The sequence below is a fragment of the Dinoponera quadriceps genome, unplaced genomic scaffold (assembly GCF_001313825.1).
Source record: "Dinoponera quadriceps isolate SergipeBrazil2010 unplaced genomic scaffold, ASM131382v1 scaffold5335, whole genome shotgun sequence".
Classification (NCBI taxonomy): Eukaryota; Metazoa; Arthropoda; class Insecta; order Hymenoptera; family Formicidae; genus Dinoponera; species Dinoponera quadriceps.
The window spans coordinates 14,878-35,845 of NW_014559305.1; the positions used below are offsets into that span (position 1 = coordinate 14,878).

At 40.7% G+C, this 20,968-nt stretch overlaps 1 protein-coding gene across 5 annotated transcripts in view; it reads right to left on the minus strand.

Annotated features, from left to right (window-relative positions):
* LOC106750306 (orexin receptor type 1-like) overlaps positions 1–20,968 on the minus strand; it is a 55,033-nt gene that overhangs the window by 4,091 nt on the left and 29,974 nt on the right. For 4 of the 5 annotated variants that reach the window (XM_014630563.1, XM_014630561.1, XM_014630562.1 and 1 more), the window contains 2 exons: positions 18,721–18,890; positions 3,432–5,879 (listed from right to left, as the gene is read on the minus strand). In XM_014630563.1, the coding sequence (XP_014486049.1) occupies positions 5,505–5,879; positions 18,721–18,890 (545 nt within the window). In that variant the 3' untranslated portion in view covers positions 3,432–5,504. Of the gene's footprint in view, positions 1–3,431; positions 5,880–18,720; positions 18,891–20,968 lie in introns of those variants that run through there. The other variant, XM_014630565.1, reaches the window with a different exon arrangement.

Below are 20,968 nucleotides of genomic sequence, written 5' to 3' on the forward strand. Positions count from 1 at the left end.
GGGGGGGGGGGAGGGATAATTAATATTAAGTATATCAATATATCGCGTGGAATAAAGGGTTCGACGTAGTAGGTAGTTACTGTACAGTATTCGATATAACATTATTAACAAATTATCTCGATATCAGTTAGTTAATAACGTGCGTTACTCGGAAAACGGCGGAGTTTCGCAAGAGTCGAGAACTGGAGGTAGAAGAGTACACGCGAAAAGCGATTAAAGCAATAAAGTTTCTGCCGCGGTCGCGCAGTTTGAATTATTACGGCGACCAGATTTGCCTGCGGTCGCGGAATATGAGGACAAACTTCCTCTTCTTCGTTTGAACATCGCTTCAACATGACTGAACATTTCTTCGTTATCGCATCGAGCAAGGAAAATACATACTTTATCCGGGAATAATAAATAGGAAAAGGACAAATCGAGAGATGATATTTTAAAATCAATGTGAAAAATTAATGACTTTGAGATGTACGATCCAAATAATATAATAGTACTGAGGACTTACATAGAAAAATAAAAGATTTCTTTGGATTTAATAAAATTTCTTTATTTGTCTTTTGAAATTAAACTAACAAAAGAATATTTCATTCAGTAAATAGGATTGCTTGATTTCTAAAACAATAAATATCTTTACGTCAAATAATTCATAATAATCAATAATTCGTTATTTATTTTTTTGTATTTTCATCCGAACATTACATTGGTTGTCACGAGCAATAAATTATTTGAACGGAGTAACACTATATTAAAAAAATATTAAAAGAACTTTTTGTTTCAGTGGAATAATATTTAATATATAATGAAATAAATTATTTTTATTGAAAACAAAGTATTACTTCCTCCAAGAGTAGTATTGTTTCTTTTTCATCAAACATCATGGTCTTCTCTAGTGAAACATTTTCATTCAAACAAAATTATATTTGGTATTAAATTATGTTGTTTATATTAAACAAACCCAAGTCAACAAACGTATATACTAAATCCGAAGAAAACCTTTCTTCTACATACAAGAACCATGCATTGGAAATCAGTACGCGTAATTTACTTTACCTTTCGTTAACAATTTGACAGAGATGTTACATAATTAAATTCGCAAGCTTCAATAGCAGACGTTTCGGTCCTCCGAAAAATAATAAAATGTGACTTTTCTAGGCCTTCAATATTATTAGGTGTGTGTGCTAAATCTTTTAATCTACTCATATTACGAAAACAAAGCGAAATTTGTGGAAAGAAGACTGAAATTTTTCCACACACTTAATATATTATTTTGATCCTTTAAACGCTGTCTGTAGACTCTTTCGTTGGTGTGCTTCTCGCAAGGTATCGGTGAAAAATCAATCAGAGTTAACGCTCAATTTATATATCCAATGATAGCGATAATTTTTGTCTTTTTTATTGAAAATAACACGTAGAGAGATATGATTTACATGCGCCTCTGAGTTCCGCAGTACTCGTCGCAAAGGAGTCCACGTTCTCTCGACGTGTATCGATCCCTTCGCAGGAAAGAGCGAACGGTCAAAGTTTCTCGCGTTTCGCATCCGAGGTCTCTCATTAATGCTCCACGACTTAGAGGAAATTTGAGGTTGGAGTTAATTGAAACGTATCGTTTCATCCGTCACGTCCGCGCCGCGCTGCGAGGAGAACGCGTCCGTTTGCGACGACCAAATATTTACAACGCGCCACATACAGGCGCACATATGCTCGCGCGCCCACACGCGAGGCATTATCGGGTGGGTTTCTTTAATAACCTATGGTACGTGGAAAATTGATCTACCTGGGGCTTGAAGCGGTTAGTCATCTCGCTATTAACGATAACGATCGCCAGATAGTCGCCAGCGTGCTAATTCTCGCGGTCCTTCGACTTGTCCCTTCGCAAAATACTTCCCCCAGTCGGTGCTTCCCGAGTCGCGACTAATTAGTTTAGTGTCTCCATTTATATATATATATATATATATATATATATATATACGTAGGGCTTTCGACTGTTTTTGATTTTTGCTGCCCGAAGCATTACAATAGTCGGCTATCGCCGACTTAACAATGATACCAAATAGATACGCCTTCGCGCGAACTATTCGCGCGCGATAGAAAACGATTCGCGATCGGCGATACTACACACATCGGCGAGAGATAGAGAGAGAGCGATAGAGCGAGTACAACACAGCGGTATGTGAGATATCGACCCGTCAAGGGGAATATTAACAGGCGCGTCACTGTTAAAAAGTGAAATGGAAAAAATATCGTGCAACGCTGGAGCGGACAGCTTGTAAAAAGGAGAACTCCTGCTCCTGCCGACGCTCCTTTCGACGGTGTTTCACGATATTTCGCCCCCTTGTTACTTCGTGCCGTCACACCGACATCGACCGTGACAGGTGTCAATGCCGATCGCGGCTGATCGCTGTCGACATTGCGAATGTCCAGATGTATATCACACATACATACACACATACACGCGCACATATACACACATAACAGGTACGACAGGCATGCTGCTAACGGCAACTAGAACCAATTACCGGGATCGCGTTAAGTATTACACGCGCATTCGATTTCGACGTGATGTGATGACGTCCCTCGAAGCAGACAGCGAAGAGAAATCCCACGCCGGCGAAATGGATGCACACTTCACTTGTCGTCGGTGGAAAAGCGCATGTCAGTTCAGTCGCGCGGAATTTTCCCGCTCGTCACATAAACGAGAGAGTGATTTGCCAAGCCTCGCCGCGAAATTTAAGTCAGTTCTGTAAACGGATGATCTCCGATGATCGTCTGTCTCGAAATCGCAACTTGTAGGCTAAAGATCCGGCTGAACGAGCGATTTCAGAAATTTTGTCGGAATCTCTCCAATCACGCAGAAAATAGTGTTAAATTCAAATGAATAATTACTCCAATATTCTTCAGCAGATTTTTACTTGGATCCAAATAAATACTTTATTTGGACCAAGTAATATTTCTTTGACCCAAATAAAAATGTATTTAGGAGTAATTGGAGTAATCACACACATTCACTTAAATCTAACGCTATTTTTCTGTGTACGCGGAGAAAAAGATTTCTTTGGATTTAGCACACGTGTTTGTTTGATTTAGGTTTGTTTAATATAAACGAATAATTTAATATCAAATATCATTTTGCATGAATGAAAATGTTGATGTTCCACCAGAGTTAAACTGTGTTGTTTGATAGAAAAAAGCAATATTATCTTGTGAAAATAATATTTGGTTTCCAATAAAAGAATGTATTTTATTGTGTATTAAATATTTCCCTACTAAACAAAAAGAAGCTTTTAAATATTTTTCTAACATAGCGTCACTTTTTCCAAATAATTGATCATTTCTATCAACCATTGAAATGAAAACGTAAAAGATACATGTTATTTGACGTAAAAAAGTGTTTATTGTTTGAGAAACCAAACGATTCTCCTTGTTGAATCAAACATTCGTTTGTTCGCCCCGTTCCAAAAGACAAATTTGTCTCAATTAAAGAAATTTTATTAAATCTAAAAAATTCTTTTCCTCTGTAGCGACGCAGTAGCGGCGGACGAGAAGTCAAAGAAACGGAAGGACCCGCTTAAATCGGCAGTCAACTCTCGAATTCCCGCTTTGGTCCCGTCTGAAATCTTACAGCTGGCAGCTCTCCGAAACGCGTTCTCGCGCGCCACCACTTTCATAAATGGAACTTCAATAAGCGCCGATATGGAGAGGCGCGTTTTTTTACTTTTGATTTTTTTTTGCTTACATTCGTTACGCGCACAACATTTGACTAGTTTCCGGTCCACTGTTCGCAGCCACCGCGATCGTTCAAACATACAGGAATTCTTCCGGGAGATAAATAGATCGCCGGTAAAAGTGCGAGCACTTTCACAAATAGGATTTGCCTCGGACACACGTCGGCTTTCGAGCGCGATATAACGCTCCGGTTCCGCGGGGAGCGTTAAGTACTTTCGAACTGACGGGACTTTGGACTCATGGGCAGGAAGTTTATTCGCTACTCATTTACACGTTCCCCGTTTAAACCGTCGCGATATATCCAGCGGTGTGAGAGAGCCGAGAGCACCGCCCTCCACTGGGATTATTTCTGGACCGATTGACAAACGGAGACAATTGCAAAGCTTTTGGTACCGGACTAGAGGATATTGGAGATTGAGGTTCGCGGACTAGAGATTGGAATTCGATGAATCAACTGGTTGATTCTTGGCTTTCACTTTGTCCCGGCCAAGCCGAGCTCTGATCTTCAATCCGCAATCTTCAATTTCCGATAGTCGGAGCGCAATCCACCAGAGGCTTTGTAGGCTTCAAAGCCGGTTTTACACACACGGGATTAACATGTTAACTGCCACGAGAATCACCGGTGTTGCGGGTATTGCCACGTTTTTACGTAATTTACGTAAAACGTAACTACAAGTGCACGTAACAAATTAAATATACAGCTAATTGTGAGCCAATAAATCTAATTAGCGGGTGTATGTATCGTAAATTGTATTTACCATATCTATTTATCTATTTACATACCTATTGATTTGTTTTATTATATCCTCGATAATTCAATCTTTGAGCACTGAAATAATCAGCGGAAATGAGTAATTTAAAATAATTTGAAAATTATTTGAAGAGTTGAAAATTGAAATAATCAATATAGAAATAGATAACAGCGTGATAATCAACATGTTAATGACGTCATTACGTAATTAGAATTAAAGCCCTGAAAATCAGAGCCCAATAGGGCTCGATTTTTTACTTATCAAGTATTGGTTTCTCGTTAACCAGATGATCCGGACCAAGCTCGGGTCTGAAGTTACCAAAGCGGATACAGATCCAGCCGTGTTATATTTGACAGTGAATTGGACCGGATAAGGCTCTACTGGGCTTTGTTTGCAGGGCTACAGTTAGAGCGGCTTGAAGAGTTCAGTGAATCCTATCTCTAACTTGACACGGATTTCACGCTTAAGGTGACTTTCATCCAAGTCCGATTAAGCTAATCGACGATTAAAAATTGCTGTCAGTTAAGCATTACCCACTATATTGCTAATGCAGATAAAAATGACGAACTTTCCGATTACCGTTCAACGACAAGTTGCAGAACTGGAAATTGGCTCAGAAACAAACCAAATTCTCCGCTCATAGAAATATAAATCCTTTTTTCTGGCCTCTCGCGTCTCTCTGTAAGTAATACTGTATTATTACATTTTTATTATTTTTATATAATAAATAAGTAAATTGACAGGTGGCAATTCCTATTATTGTTCGACGTTCAGCTTAATCGGAGTTCGGCGAGAGTCAGCCGTAGAGCCTACGGCTACGCCGCGAGCCCGAAGTCCATCTCAGCCGGGTGTATCTGACCGTCGTAAGGCAAATCTGACTAGCATCGGTAAAAATGTGATTCTTATCGTATGATAATTCAAATGTCTCCTAAAAGTATCCGGCTATACAGACATCTCGTGATTACAGTCGCACGGTAGAAACACGCTCGCGCATCGTGCAACAAGGAATAGCCGTTCGAGTCGTCCCGGGGTTCAAGGACAACGCCGTTGCTCATCCGTGGTGCACAGGGTGCTCTGTCGCTGCTGGCTGCTCTCGAGCCTGTTGTTCTTCTCCGGCTGTTCGCGATCGCTATTGGCGACGTTCGCCGGTGGACCGGCGACTGGTGCCGCCTGCGGCACGTCGCGGATGCTCCTCAGCATGTAGCAGCGACGGTGCGGACTGTGCCGGCTGTAGAAGCTGTCGTAGCCGCTGCTCGACGTCGCGGTGCGTCGCAGCGCGAGAACGGCGTGGTGGCCGCCCATGGGGATGCCGCAGCCGCAGCCGGGTAGCATGTTTCGTTGGCGCAACAAGCCGCGACGCGTGCCCGGCACGCTACAACCGCCACAAGCGTCATCGATCATCGCGCTCTGTAACAGTGTCAAGGAGCGGTCGACTTTTTAGCTGCGAGTGCCGCATGCGAGCGCGGACGAGCGAATTTGCCCGCTCGAACGGGCGTGGAATTGACGGTGAGTTTGCGGCAAATGATTTTCACAGTGTCTCGTTGGTTGAACGAGCAGGCTCGTCCGGCCGATGTTCACCGAGGACGAAGGGTCGAGGACTAATTTGATGGAAAGGAATTATTTCTGCGATTATGCTCTCTCTCTCTCTCTCTCTCTCTTTCTTTAGGTCAGCTAATAATACGATGACAAATTAAAGAGAAGTTAATGATTGATCGGTTGATTTGACATTTGAGGCTTTCGCGCTGTGAGAAACGTTAGGATTCGATTTCCAGGTCAGAGCCGTGTGTTTCACTTGTTTCCAACGTTTCGTGCACACTTCGATTTATCTCATTCGGAAAGAAGGGAAAGCTTTAATCCTGACTTCATTAAATATCAGGTTAATAATTAAATATCCGATATTTAATCGTCCACCTAATTGATTGGGTTTTACTTCCAAGTTAAATTAATTTTTCATAACGATATTATTATGAGAAGATGCACGGTTATTAAAATTTCCGACAGATTCCTACGTTTAATCGTTTAATTCGCTTTTAATCAATTTCAGATAATATAGATTCATTTGATTAAATATATATTCGTGTAAAGATTATTCATACAGGATTTTACAATCAGCCCTACATCGGGCCGTTATATAGCAAATTTTCGATATTAGCGCGATACCAGCAATCGATATTAGTTCGATATTAGATTACAATCGGATAATAATTCGGGTCCAACGTTAGCATTCAATTCTTGACCGAGAATTCATGCCATCCATGCATCAACCAAAAATGAAATTCCCCGTGTAATGTTCGACATTGATTTCAAAATCATGCGCGTGCCATTTGGTGTGAAGCAGGGGCGGGGGAAAGGGAGGTTATATAGAAATTACTGTGCGCGAAATTTTTTGAACGAAGTATGCACGAAATTTCATATTTCGTACGATAAAAGCTCCCAATACTCTACTTCTACAAATTCGCCTATCAATTATTCTGGCCGCATATTCTCGTGCGTTCGCTTTCGTGTTAGAATGACTGACAGGTGTAAGAATATGTTTAAGTTTCTCGTGCGATAAGTAACAATATATTTGAATAACGAAAGAATAGGCTGTTATTCACGCTTACCTTCGATCTGCTTACAAACACCCGCTGATATCTATTATCTCTAACAGTAGCAGAGTATGAGTGACCCAAATATATGATTATTCATTTTGCCTGATTAATACAAGTAAATGGCTAATTATATAGAACAATAAGCAAGAATATATTTAAAGAAAATATTATAATAATATAATAAATAAACATCTTGCTGGGGTCGTGAATGATTCTTACCTATGATTTTAAAAAAACAAATGCGAACAAATGTATAATATTATATATTACATTTGTTCATGCAATGTATTTTCGGTTATAATTCTTAGAAGGTAATAATGCTATCGCTTAACATGTAATAACTTCATTCGATTAATTTTAGTTAAATGCAATTATCTTCTTTACTGAGAGAAGTAAATGTAGCAAGTTTTAATCGAACATATTAGAATCTTTCTAAATGAATTTTTTAGCCTTGGGAAAGAAACCGAAAAAATTCGAGAAAAATGGTAAAGAAAGAACTGGTTTTTTCTAAGTTTCCGAAACTATATCCCTACTTTTTCTTGCGAGGATTAACGACTAATAAATTAAAGTAAAGAACAAATTATAGTATTCGATTTTTATAAGAGTAAATTATTCAGTGAATTATAATTCAATTTTTATAAGCTGTTTCTCTGTCTCATCCCCTCTCTCTCTCTCTCTCTCTCTCTTACGTTTTCATTATGTACTTCTATCGTGCGAGCGTATAAAACTTATCACGGTGTAGTTCATTGTTCCGTCGAGAAAAGGGCCGAGAGGAAACAGTTTTGACAAATATAGATCGTTAATTGGTAAAATGGAAAGCTGCATAATTTCCTCCTACTATTATTACGTCGAACGAACCGATCGAAACAGTCGAAGCGTCGAATTCTACCTACGCGACTTACAAACGGTAACGCAATATGAAATGCGCCGACCATATCATATCAACCATGCATAGCTATTATAATCCTGTTATCTTAATCTGTTTGTACGGGTGGGCGTTACACCGGTCCTACATAATGTAATAAATGATATCTCTCGCTGCATCGCGCATACGTTTTCACCGCTCCAACTAAGAAATGAATTTTCGCCGATTAGCTAGCTGGATTTCAATCCGATATCTTGAGGACGAATTTTTCGCGTTAAATTTAACACGTTCCATACCGCGTGGACATCGGTGACCCACATTGAACTTTCCGTCCATTTATAAGGGTCGTACCTTTTACATTTATACGTCACTCATCTTAGAGAGGCGAAAGGGAAATGCGAAAGATATAAGGAAAAAATTATCAAAACTTTCCGAAAATAATATGTCACGTAAAATATAAAAATTAAGTTTTAATAAATTTGCTGCTGCATCGATATAAAAAAAAATTCCATTACTATATATATTACTGATTTAAATTTGATGATTAGTTCAATATATTCGTACGTGTAAATTTGTATACGTTTCATAATTGTAATTGAAGAAATTGTAAAATTTCCATCATCAATTATTTGGGTTATTACGGAGCGCATGTCATTTGATAAGTAAAATTTAGCTTGTATTAAGATAATGTGGGCCGCCACCGGTGGTCCACGTGGACGACAAGGTCGCGTAAAATTAATCGGCGACTACGGGATGTGTTAACGAAGCTCATTAAAACTGAAAGCAGACACCAGCTTCTATCGATTGACAAATGTCATGTATATACGAGTACACATGGATGACTTCCGAGGCGCCCATTGTGTTGTCACTATCATTTTAGTCACCTCCGACCGATGGATTGTAATTGGATTACAACAATCAGTTGAGACTATATTCATTAATAATAAGAATAATAAAAAAGCAAAGGAGAACAGGTGATTTTTTCGACGGATCGCGGAACATTTTCCTTGTCGTCCGGTGAATCTCTTTCTCGCGGTGTATAAGTCGCGTCGCGCTCGTTCGTCACGCGCATGTTATAATTTCGCTCACGGAGAGAATTCTTATTGGGGCATCGTTCGATGCGACCGTGCGATACTCTCGCCCCTTAGACTCTCGTAAATTGCAGCACACGGAACGATTTGACCTCGATCATATAAATTCCAGTCGGAGGAGACACACGGGCCTCCGCTGTTTTCGAATAATCCGTCGATATCGGGAGGTGCACGTGGCAACCACGGGGAGCCTTCGCAGCCTGGTCGGGGTTCTCGTAGAGCACGTAAACACGTGTACGCGCGCACGAAGGCACGTGGATCTGGCAGGTACGTCTGTGTGAAATGCGCGAACGTGCGGTGTAGGAACACGTTTTTCCGCGACGTGTAAATGATGTCGCGACGAGACTCGATAACGAGACGCACCCGCTCGTGTGCGTAGCGAGAGCGCGAGCTAATGTTCAACACAACGGCGAATTTTCGACATTTTTGCACGTCGCAATTTATTTTCAAGCACGCCCTGTCGTCGTCAGGCCGTATCGCTGCGCGCGCGATCGTGAGTACGAATTACAATTATCGGCTGTGCGCTTAATAATTGCGGAAGAACGTCGCCCGTATTAATTATTCCGCATTGGATTCGGCGCGTCAGTTGTGCGCGTTGTAATCGCACGCGTGTTCATTTGGTTCTTCGCACTTTCAGCATTCAGTAATACGTAAAATATTTTGGTGTAATTTCAATACCGTCCGCACCTTTCTTTCGACTCCTCTTGTTTTTCAGGTTTCAGTTGCTTTACCTCGTGCGTTTCATAACAATATATTTCTTTTTAATCTTTCGTTGACACGCTTATTTTTTGCTGCCTAGGTTGGCACAGTCGGGGCTGTAAGTCCCGGTAATTTAAAAAAAAAATGCACTAAAGATAATATAATGTTATGTTATGTTAAATGAACACATTCGCTTTATCAGCACATGTACTTTTTAACACATTCTCCCCGTGTTCAATAATACAAGTTCAGTAATACAAAATTTTAGTGGGCTGTTAACACAAAACTTTTCACTGATACAATTTTTAAACTTTTCATTGTATAATGACTCAAGATTTAACAACTATAGGATTTTTATTTTTTGCTCGTATATATTTAATTTATGAATGTCAAACTAGAATTAAACATATATTGTAATATTATATTTTATTTTCCTCGAAATAAATTTATACGTATACTCGTGTAATCTACACTCAAAGGGATTTGCCCGGGAGAATGTTAAATAAATAAATACTGTAATAATAGCAATAAAATATATATGTAAAATGTATGTATGTTGACATGCAATAACTGCCACATTCGCGCGTTCACGTGCGCCGGCTTCAACGTTCCCGCGAAAATCAGGCCGCGAATCTCCTGGGAATTTTATTTAGGAAAGCCATCCATCCAGAGAGCGTATGTAATCTGCATTCATTCGGGAGCGTTTGTTTCCCGCAGGACTGACGTTAAATGCAATGTAAAATTCCGCCGCATCCGTTAACGCCAAGATTCCGAAATAAATCTGACGGGGAATTCGCATAAGACCGACGCGATATCTCTTGTTTTCTTTTTTCTTTATCCTACCTTTTCCCTTCATTTTTTTTTCATTACAAGTATTACGAGTACATGAGAATTACGTGGCACTTTATCGCAAGCCGTTATTTCCGCTTCTTATCTCGCATCACCAAAGTTTCAGTGCTGTTCCCGTAGGCGGTGTGACCATTTTTTTTATTCCTGTTATGCCTCCTTTTACGGGAGAAGTCGCACAACGGCGAGACTTTCAGCCGGAGCTGTATCGCAAATTCCCAACTTTACCGGAGTTAAGGGACTTCATTCGGCGCCCCGGTGTTTCTACGTTCATGGACGAAGAAATTTCGTCCCGATCCCGAGTGGATCAAATTCACATAAAACGAAAATTTAATCCCCTCCTGCATACGCGTTATGTTATTCGTCCCGTGCAACTTTTATGCGCGGTTTTGGATTCGTGTGTTTTAATTAAGAATAACGTTGCACGCGCATTGCTTACCGTTTCGATTTATGTTTTTCGCGATATTACGTTGTTTAATGCTCTCGACCGGTAAACTTCTCGCGAATTCAACCACGCGAAACAAAAGAAAGGGAGAAAAGATCGCTTTTCTCTGCATTTCGTAATATAAGAATAGCGTGCGTGCGTGCGCGCGCGCATAAATTAATTGTTAACTTTATAAAAAAGATCCCGGGAATGATGAATATTTCGTTTACCGGGCTGGACGATGTAGAATTAAATATGCATCGCGAGGTGGGCAAGTACGATATGTAAAATCTGAATACGCAATATATTGCGGCACGCGGAATAAAGTAAATAATTCGAATCGCTAATGGACAACGTGCGACGAAGTCCGCGAACTGTGCTTGCATACTCGAGATATATAATGTTACTCTTTCGATCGCGCGATATAATATTTCTTCGACAGTGCGGTGTTTCCTTTGCATTTAAAATACGAGCCCGTTTTTTTTCAAAATATTGATTCGGCGACGTGACGGTACGTCGTGCCGCGGGTTATCGTAGAAATGTATATTCCGTACGTTAAAACGTGAACGTATACAGGGCAAGGCAATAACTATTACCACTTCGAATATCTTCGAAATATGAGAGCAGAAGAAACATTTATTTAACGTTATCTGCGCGCATCGTTTCATACGATTTATGTTTTTTACGGTGTTACGTTATTTGCGCCCGATCCGTAAACTTGTTACGAATTCGACAATGCAGAGCCAGAAAGGGGGCAAGAAAGATCTCTCTGTTCTGATATAATTCTGTTAGATACTAATGGTCATCGCTTCGAACACCTTCTGTATACAATAAAAAATCTCATGTCCAAATGTTGAAGATAAGGACATAATTAAACAAAAGTGGGAAATATTTTAGCATAAAAGTAATATTTATTACATTTGACATTATAAATATGTCAATTTAATTAATATCAAACGTTACTATTACTAATATCAAATGTTACTACTAAAATAAAATTTAAAATAAAATATCATGTTTGAAGAAAATGAGTTAGTATGACAATTTATTAATATTTTCAATTAGCGAATAAGTAATACACGACGAAGGAGTTGTTTCGACTTAAAATCTAGGATAGACTTTCTGGAGCATATAAAAAGTGTTAAAATTAATATTTCAGTTTTTACTGTGTAAATACGAACATTCACACTTTCGTCATATAATCGTTAATAAAATATTTTCATCTCCCGAAAATATACAAGGTGATAATAGTTAACAGTCATTGCCTCATCCTGAATATCCCGACGTTGAAAGTGTACAGGGACTCTTACAAGTGAAACTTAAAACTTTCGGGAATTTCAATATCGTCGCTCGGTATAAACGGTCGGACGGTGTGTATCTTGAAAAGAAATACGCGTCCGGATGTAAACGGAATGCACGGAAGTGCGACTCTTTGCGAATAGACTCGGCACAGATACGTGCGTGTACGTGATACACTGCACAAGGTGCGGTACAGGGCGAGTATAAACCAGAGAAGATGAGACTAAACACTCGAAGCATGTAAGACATGTAACAAAAACATTCCGAATTTAGCTGCGCATAGCCCAACTCTCTCTCTCTCTCTCTCTCTCTTTCTTCCCCCTCTTTCTTGAGCCTTTCATCATTCACTTCCCCTCTTTTCCGCGATAATAGCGTATGAATAAATTAACTCTCACAGAGAGAGAGAGAGAGAGAGAAAGAGAGAGTTTAATATGTAGTATATACGCGTTATTATGACATAAATATTTAAAATTCCGTAATGCTGAAATCTTCCCTGCTTAATAGCGCAGTTTGAGGGAAGGTAAATTAAATCTGTTTTCAGCTGGGCTAATTTACATCGGGAGAATAAAAGGACTCGCGAGAAAGTGAGAACGGCACTTTGAAAGCGGCGCCGTGGTATCTCGGTGATTTATTTCGTGTTGCGACGAAGACTCTCCGCAACGGAAATTCTAATTGACACTCCTCGCACAAAGGGGAAAATGCGAAAAAGTGTTAAAATTGAGTTGAGCCCGCTTAAAACCGTCGCTTCGTGAACGCGCGATGTTAATTGCGGTTTTGCGCGGGGAATTTTGAAAATAGTGACACTCTTCCCCGCGCAACGAAAATACGAAGCTACGGTTGCTTGCGCGCAGCAATTGCAAACTTGCCTACTTCCATTTAATTAAAACGCAAAAATAATAAATATCGTTGGTAACGATTAAAGCGATTCAGCGCGAGACTCGCGGATACGGTTACGCACACAAGACACCGCTTTGTAACGTTGTATAAAATGTCTCCTGTTATTTCCGAGCCCCGGATTTAAATTTTAACACTTGCTTATCGTCATATCTTGCATCGAGTAGTCCTTGATTCACAGATATCGAGCTAACGTTCGAGTCAATGTCAATGCAGAGTGTCTCGGAATAGACGGATATTTTAGCGATTCCACCGAACGGACTTATCGAGGTGTCGATAAGCTCTTGCATAATGCATTCAATAAGCTATAAAAGTGGAAGACTGAGCGCTCGCACGTCACAATCGCCTCGAGCCCACACTGGATATTTACGAGCGTCGTTGTTGTAAATATCTACGTTGTTGTGTATATATACTCACGTAGTGTAGGACACTTTAATACCGCGAAGTATCACAGCACGTAAGAGATTAATGCTCGATACTTTGCGACGGATTATACTCGAAGCTTTGTCGAATCCGACCGATACCCTAGGATGAACGGTTAACCCGGCCGAAGCTGATAATTTAAGCACAATATCGGTTCTATCGAATTTTCATCAGCAGCCGCTATTAAATTGCACTGCAGAAACTGTGTGGAAATTTGACATATACACACTTATACTTGATTGTATTTTGCATTTTATTACGCTTGCCTCCTAATTTGCTCGCAATGATGAGAATTTTCCACGCACGACCGAATCGCATCTCGAACACCACTTGTCGACTTCAGTATTTTCCCGTATTAAACAATGGTTACAGTCCTACACGCGATAAGTGAAAACCGCGTTCGCAGTCTCACGCGTGAAATAAATTTTCGCACTAAGAAATATATTTTCCAGCAGAATACGCTGTCCGCCTGTGTATTAACACATTGAGTAAGAGTGCGATGGTAGTGACAGTTTTCTGTGAAAAATAGGTAAGGTGAACGAATATCCGTTTCATTCATCGTAACCGATCTGTTCGGGAATCCCCGATAATCGAAGGATTAAATATAACACGCGATCTTTATCTTCTGTCCTCTGTCATCACGATTTTATATCTCCGCTCCAACCATCGTCTGCGTTCTTATTAACAGACTCAATGTAAATCAAGATATATGACACATCGAGCACAGATCGATCATGTCCTACGTTCTACGTCGTATCCTCGAGATGTTTGAGTGCCTATTCGCCCGGTGAGCGCCGATTACTTCGCATTATCGACCCCCCTCCGACGACGCGACGTTCATAAACTTTTTATGTTTATCTACCGTTCGGAGAAAATGTCTCTTCATGGAACTTTTCCTGAGACAGACCGGCGGAATAAAGTCGCGCGAACAAGTCGGAAGACTTGAAGTTATCGTGAAGGCACAAGGTATTTTCGATAAAAATCCACTTTATTTTCTTACGACCGGCAAAGTAGACACAAATTTGCGCGCCGTCATAATAAATAAACGCAAAAGGGTTTCTGCTAAAAAAAGGCAATTTTTTCATATTCGTTTCACTGTAAACCCTCGTGTACAGCACAGAATCTCTCAAAAGAAGGGGAGAGAGAAATGCAGGGGTATTCCGATCCATGCTGCGCGCTGTTATTGAATTTTTGATTACCGGGAGTACCTCTGCGATGGAAATTTATCAGGGAAATCGAGAACGGGAAAATTTCGAGAACATATTTCCTCGAATAACGATCAGGGTTTACAAGGACCGGCTGCATCATCGCCGCAACTATATTAAAACAGCGGATAACTATGCATTACTCGTCGAAAATTGCACGCTTTCGGCTGAGCTTCGAGGCTTAGAGGAGGATGTTTACCGAATGAATAAAAGAAGTCGGACTATGAAGAAACTCCGGCCGGGTCAGGCATTTACTGGAACAACGCGTGCGAACGATCCACCAGTCGTTATTCATTCCCACTAAGATAAAGGGGATGCTGCGCTGAAATCAATTAGAAGTTACTCGCGAGAAGTTCTTCTCATTTCATTCGACACAACGGCTGAGAAATAGTTTCCGCGGTATGAAGTCTCTCGAGTATTCGGACATCTGACTAATCGGATGTCCGAGATCGGTTTCGAAAATTCAAAACTGCATTATTCGGATAATCCGAATAATCTGAAACATCCCGGAGATCCAAGTTCAAATCATAAGAAGAGATTTGGATCTAGATTGGATTTAGATCCGACCTGGATTCGGATTTGAATGTGAATTCGGATTGAGTAAAGCGGCGAGCTGTTAAACAAACGATTCCATAAGTAATCACTAGAATTCTGCATCTAATAGCGCGGGTATTAAGGGGTAATATCTACAAGGGCCATAATACTGCCTTCTCCTCTATATATTGACAACACAAAGGACTTGCACATATTTACATTGACTACAGCTGCAAATGAGCCTTTATTGTTTGTTTCGTATAATATTGACTCGGTGGATCGTTATGTTCTCAAGAACGATCTAAATTGCTGCGAAAATCGGCCGATCTCGCCGCGAGCTTAAACCGGGTCCGAATTTGATGCTTCAACTCTGTTTCTTGGAAAGAGCCGGATCTCTCCCCTGACAATCCGAATTTGAAACGTGTCGCATTTGTCCGCGCGCTAACCGAATAATCGAGTGATAACCGGTTAGTGTCAGATCCGAACAAATATTGAAACGCTAGCGGCGATACCGATGACGTATCTGACGGACAAATTCAAGTTTATCGGGTGTTCCGCAATAAACCGCGTCGCAACGGTGTAACGTTACGGGGAAGCGTGCCGCACGGTGATCGTGGATTTAATGCCGACGAGAACGTGCTTATTACCGTATTCAGAGTGAAGAGCTTCACGAGACGACGACGACAACGCGATTGCGATGATAGTTCGCGGAATTCGTTATACTTGGTTGAACAATTACCGGCGTGAAACATCCGCTGATCTCGGTGTTTCATATCCGTCCTCATTCCCGCTTAATTGCGGCGCGCTGAATGCGAATCATTAGCGACGGCAGGCGGCAGAACTTGGCTCATTGTTATAAATTATCACGCGACCGCGCGGGCAGGGAGCGGAATGTAATATTGCCGGTATAATTCGTGCCGCCGTTTACACTTCGGCTCGCGAAGTTCCGACCAACAGGTTCGCAAGCGCGCACGCGCTTTCTTTATCGCTTTTGTACCTTCAGTGTTAATTAATTGCTCTCTTTTCTCTCTCTCTCTTTCTCCATTTCTTCCTAAATAGTGTCGACGATTGTATAATTAATTCGGCACCGTGACGGAAGAAGTCGAGAGACAGGAGGGAGATCCCCGCCGGAGTTTCGCCGCGCAGCTAGGAAAGTAAAAGTTCCGTAAAAAGTGAGAGAAGAGAGAAAAAAAAAATCTCACCGCCAATCGCGCGGAATCGACGAACGGTCGGGGGATCTGATCGAATTAATTAAATCAAGAATTTAATTAAATCGCAGGCTAAAAGGAAGGCGTATCATCGAGCGTAGCCTCGAGCTGAATACGAAAACTCGCTCGTTGCTGCTCGAACACACGGTAAACCATACGCAAGTTGGATAATATAGGAAACATTTCGTCCGGCCTCTTTAAAGCTTGGTCTACAATGTGCTCTTTGTTTATCTTGTTTCTTGCTCTCTATCGTTTTTCCGTAAATAAAAGTTCTTATAGAAGAAGGATGGAAAGCAAGGAACAAGACGCAAAGAGCATATTGTAGACCAACGACAGAGGAAACGGTCAAGTGGATTCCGATGAAAGGGCGGAAAGGACGGTAGGAGATCTCGGTCGTCTTTGGGTCAGTGATAACGCGTAGATGATGCGAAGATGTACACGATCGTGAATAATCCGTTCGGCACGTGAATTTCGCTCTGACGACGACTGATAATTGCGACTAATGGTGCTCACCGTGCGGCGATAATTGCGGCTTCACCTGTTAGCGTCGCAGATCTATTATTCACCGGGTAATATCGAAACACGAGCCGACTTCCTATTGTTGCTTGTTTCAGCTGAATGTGAAAAATGAATACGAAAGAAGAAAAATCGTTCACGCCTCACTTATATGTTTTTCGTTCTTCCTTTAACACTAGAAGTACCAACGTTTCTTACTTAAAGGAGCAAAGTGACCATTTTTGCCGCAATAGACCTCAAATAGAAATACTTCATATTTCACTAAACTTTAACGCATACATTTTAACGTACGTTAAGAAATGAGGGTTAATTAAATAATGAGGAAGAATATATTTCCAATTTAAGAAAAACCTGGAACTATTCAGATCGTTTTCAATCTGAAAAAGCGAACTATTCACGAAAAACTAAAATATTCACGAATAGTCGAAAATAAATTCATGAAGGGCGTGGCGATAACTCGGAAATCAAATCGAGTAAAAATATTTGCCTTCTACTATTGATATTTCAACATTTTATTTAAAAATATTGAATAGTAATATAAATGGATATATTTTTTCGACAAAAAGAATCAGATTGAAAGCAACCGTGTCACAATCAACCAGGTGTACGCAGGTCAATTAAACATCGACAGCAACGTACGAACTTTGCATATCGTGAAATACCTGAATCGTGCGTTAGTCAATGGTTGCGCGTTAGTTAATTGCAGAACTGTCATTCTATTATTCTTCCTGGCAAACAATGTACAATGTACACCTGGTGCCGTACCATTCGATAGATGAAAATCATTGTTGAATGGTACGGTATTTGCGGCGCTGAGTGCATCTACATTTCTACCCAAAAAGCTTTTCGGTGAAATATCACAGTATTTTACGGCAAACAGTTATTTTATCACTTTCGGCCGCTTGGTACTTTTAGGCAGTGTGTATAGATTATTATGAGAATAAAGAAAATTATGGAAAAACTAAACGTTTCACCAGAATAAAGGGGAGTAATCGATGTGAAAAGTCATCGAATTTTAGAATTCTATCTTTTACGCGAGAAATAGGATATTTCGGAAAGTTGAAACAATCCGCTCGGAATGACCGCTCGGTACTTCTAATTTCTATCGATGCGAACTCGAAAGTGCAAATAAACCTACAAATGTAAAGACAAGCGCGGAAACCTTACGGGAGTAGTTATTTTAGAAACGGCTCGTCCGGCGAGTGCTCGAACAATCCGGATCGTCTCCGCGATCGTTATTTCTCGGACATTATGGGACGGGCTTGCGTTAGCTTTAGCTTGCATTAGGCGATCAGCCAATATTGCGAGCGGCCGACACGCACGAGAGAGAGAGAGAGAGAGAAAAAGAGAGCGTTGCTTTATACCGTCAAACTATACTCGGCACTCCCGCGGGAGCGGCTTGATGCCGTTGTTCCCGCCGCGACGTCGAGCTTCGTCCTAATGGTGCGGCTCGCGGCGTCGACATCGAGCGAGCACCGAGAGAGCTTTTTTTGCAGACCGCCTCCGTTGCAGACACGCTTCGTCCGAGTTATACGAGTTATACGTGCAGCTCACGCGACATTGCTATGCATATTGTATAACGCACCGTATTCGTAAACGCACGTACGCGTATTCTACGGACGGCTCTGTGTATAATGTAACACTGGCACTTACTTTGCGGTGGGGTTTACGACGCGCCAGACCACGGGAGCCGCGGCACAGGATCTCGGAGACGCTGCGACGGAAATTCCGCGTCATGAAGCAGTACACCACGGGATTCAGGGCGCTGTTCGCGTGTCCCAGGAACAAGCAGTAGCTCAGCACCGTAGTCAGTTTCCCTTCTTCTGCAAACAATTATCGAAGAGACGGCCATCATCTCTCTTTGCTCCGAGGCGTGCTCCTTTTCGAAAGAGCGTGCGGGGAATTCATTAAAATTAATTAAAGAGCCGTTCCGATATGGAAACGAACAGGCGCGCACACACACACGCTTAGCGCTTAGCCAGCCGACAGACGGGTGTGAGAAACGAGGAAGAATTCATGACGCAGAGTGCGTCACGGAGGAATTTATTAATATATGCGCGCGCAAATTTGCGGTCATTCTGAGCGACGCAGCGAACCTCGGAGGATACGGGCGAGTCAAGCTTGAATAATACTTTAATATCCGCCGACTACAGCTCATTGGAAAGTTGTTGACAGAGAAAATAGTTTGTATCTGCATGTACAGTACACAGAGTGACGCAATAATTCTTACCACCTTGAATATCTTCGAAATGTGAAAGTAGGGGAAACTTTTATCCAACCGAAAGATCATGAGACAGCCGTCTGATGGCGATAACATTTTCTTCCAGGTGAGGTAGCTTCGAAAATCTGAAGGTCGTTTTTGTGTTTTTAACACGTTTCGTGCTATGTATATCGTTTTCAAGTGATATTTTGTCATTAAGAAATCAAATACAGTAAAATAATTTATCTTATCACTCGTTCGTACTTTTTATCATGCTTGGAGCGTTTTTAAAGCCGTGGATCGATTTCGATACACGGTACGACGTTGTCCTGAGTGTTAGGAAAATATTAGAAAAAAATGTTAGAAACTTGGGTGGCAAAAATGCTAGACTTAAAACAAAACGAGTAACAACATTTTGTGAGAATTGCCTCGACAAATCGTACCTCTATGTTTAGATTACTTCAATAAAATACATCGTACCATTCGATTATAAATGCAAAAGTTCAAAAAAGTTATATCTTATTTGTTTAATGACACGTTAGAGTTTCTTTGATATGTTCTATTTTGTTATTCTTAAATTTTCTAATTTTGAAATAAATTATTTGTTTTGTGTTACTGTGCATTTTGTTTTACTTCGGACATTTAACTTTCCTAACAGTTAACTGTTCAATTCACAAAAAACAATAAGCCAAATAATCATAAAATATTTATCAAGCTCCACATAGTGTATTATTTTCGATACATGGCGTGAATTGAAAGTCGTGTTGAAACAATCCGGCACGAAACGTTCGACGATCGATTTTTACCGTCTTTCATTATTGTATTATTTAAAGTTCAACAGTCTTTTCTAATCGTTCCCACCGTGTTTGGATGTAATATGATACGATACGATATAATATGATACGTCAAGCTGTCAAGATGACAGATCGGCTGAATAATTAAATTGTAATACATGCGCATGTTCAGACATGATGTGAACGACTAGAAAGACCAGTGAGATTTTGCCTGGTTAAGATTTATTAAAGTTCAATGTGCTTTTCGCTCGAAGTCCTGAAAGAAATCCTGGAAGTAATTTCAAATGAGAAGCATGACGTTAATGAAGCAAATCATTCGATTATTCGAAAATGGACATCTTGATATTCGGGTTAACGAACAGCAAATTTGGTCATTTATTAATCACTGAGTTATTTATTAATGATCGAGCAAAATATATGTAAATTAAACCGAAATGCAACCAATATTCTCTCATAGCCGAGCAAATACCATTATTGCGAGAGTACCGTAAATAAATATCCTGGCTATGTGCTCTTGCATATGGAATAAATTGCTGGCATTGTTGCCGTTGTTAACACTGTAACGCTTTAATTATTAATCATCGAGAGTGTATTGAGAAATTATTGCACATGATAGCACAAACGAGCATGTTATTGCAGCTTTCGTAGAGTGCGGCTGAAATTTATTATGACCGGTTAATATTGCGATTACCGTATTTAGATATTCGCGCGGAGGATGAAATCTACGTTAATGCGCGACATTCGCTTCGTTGTTCTCGCTTAACATTAATTCTAGGACCGGTCGATACGCACTTGCATCTCTTTCCGGAACCCGGCGCCGTATCGCTGTGCTCTTTTCTCGCACGTCTCGATATTACGAGTCAATTATCATGCGGGAATAATTAATCCGTCTCGCGTCGATACCTCT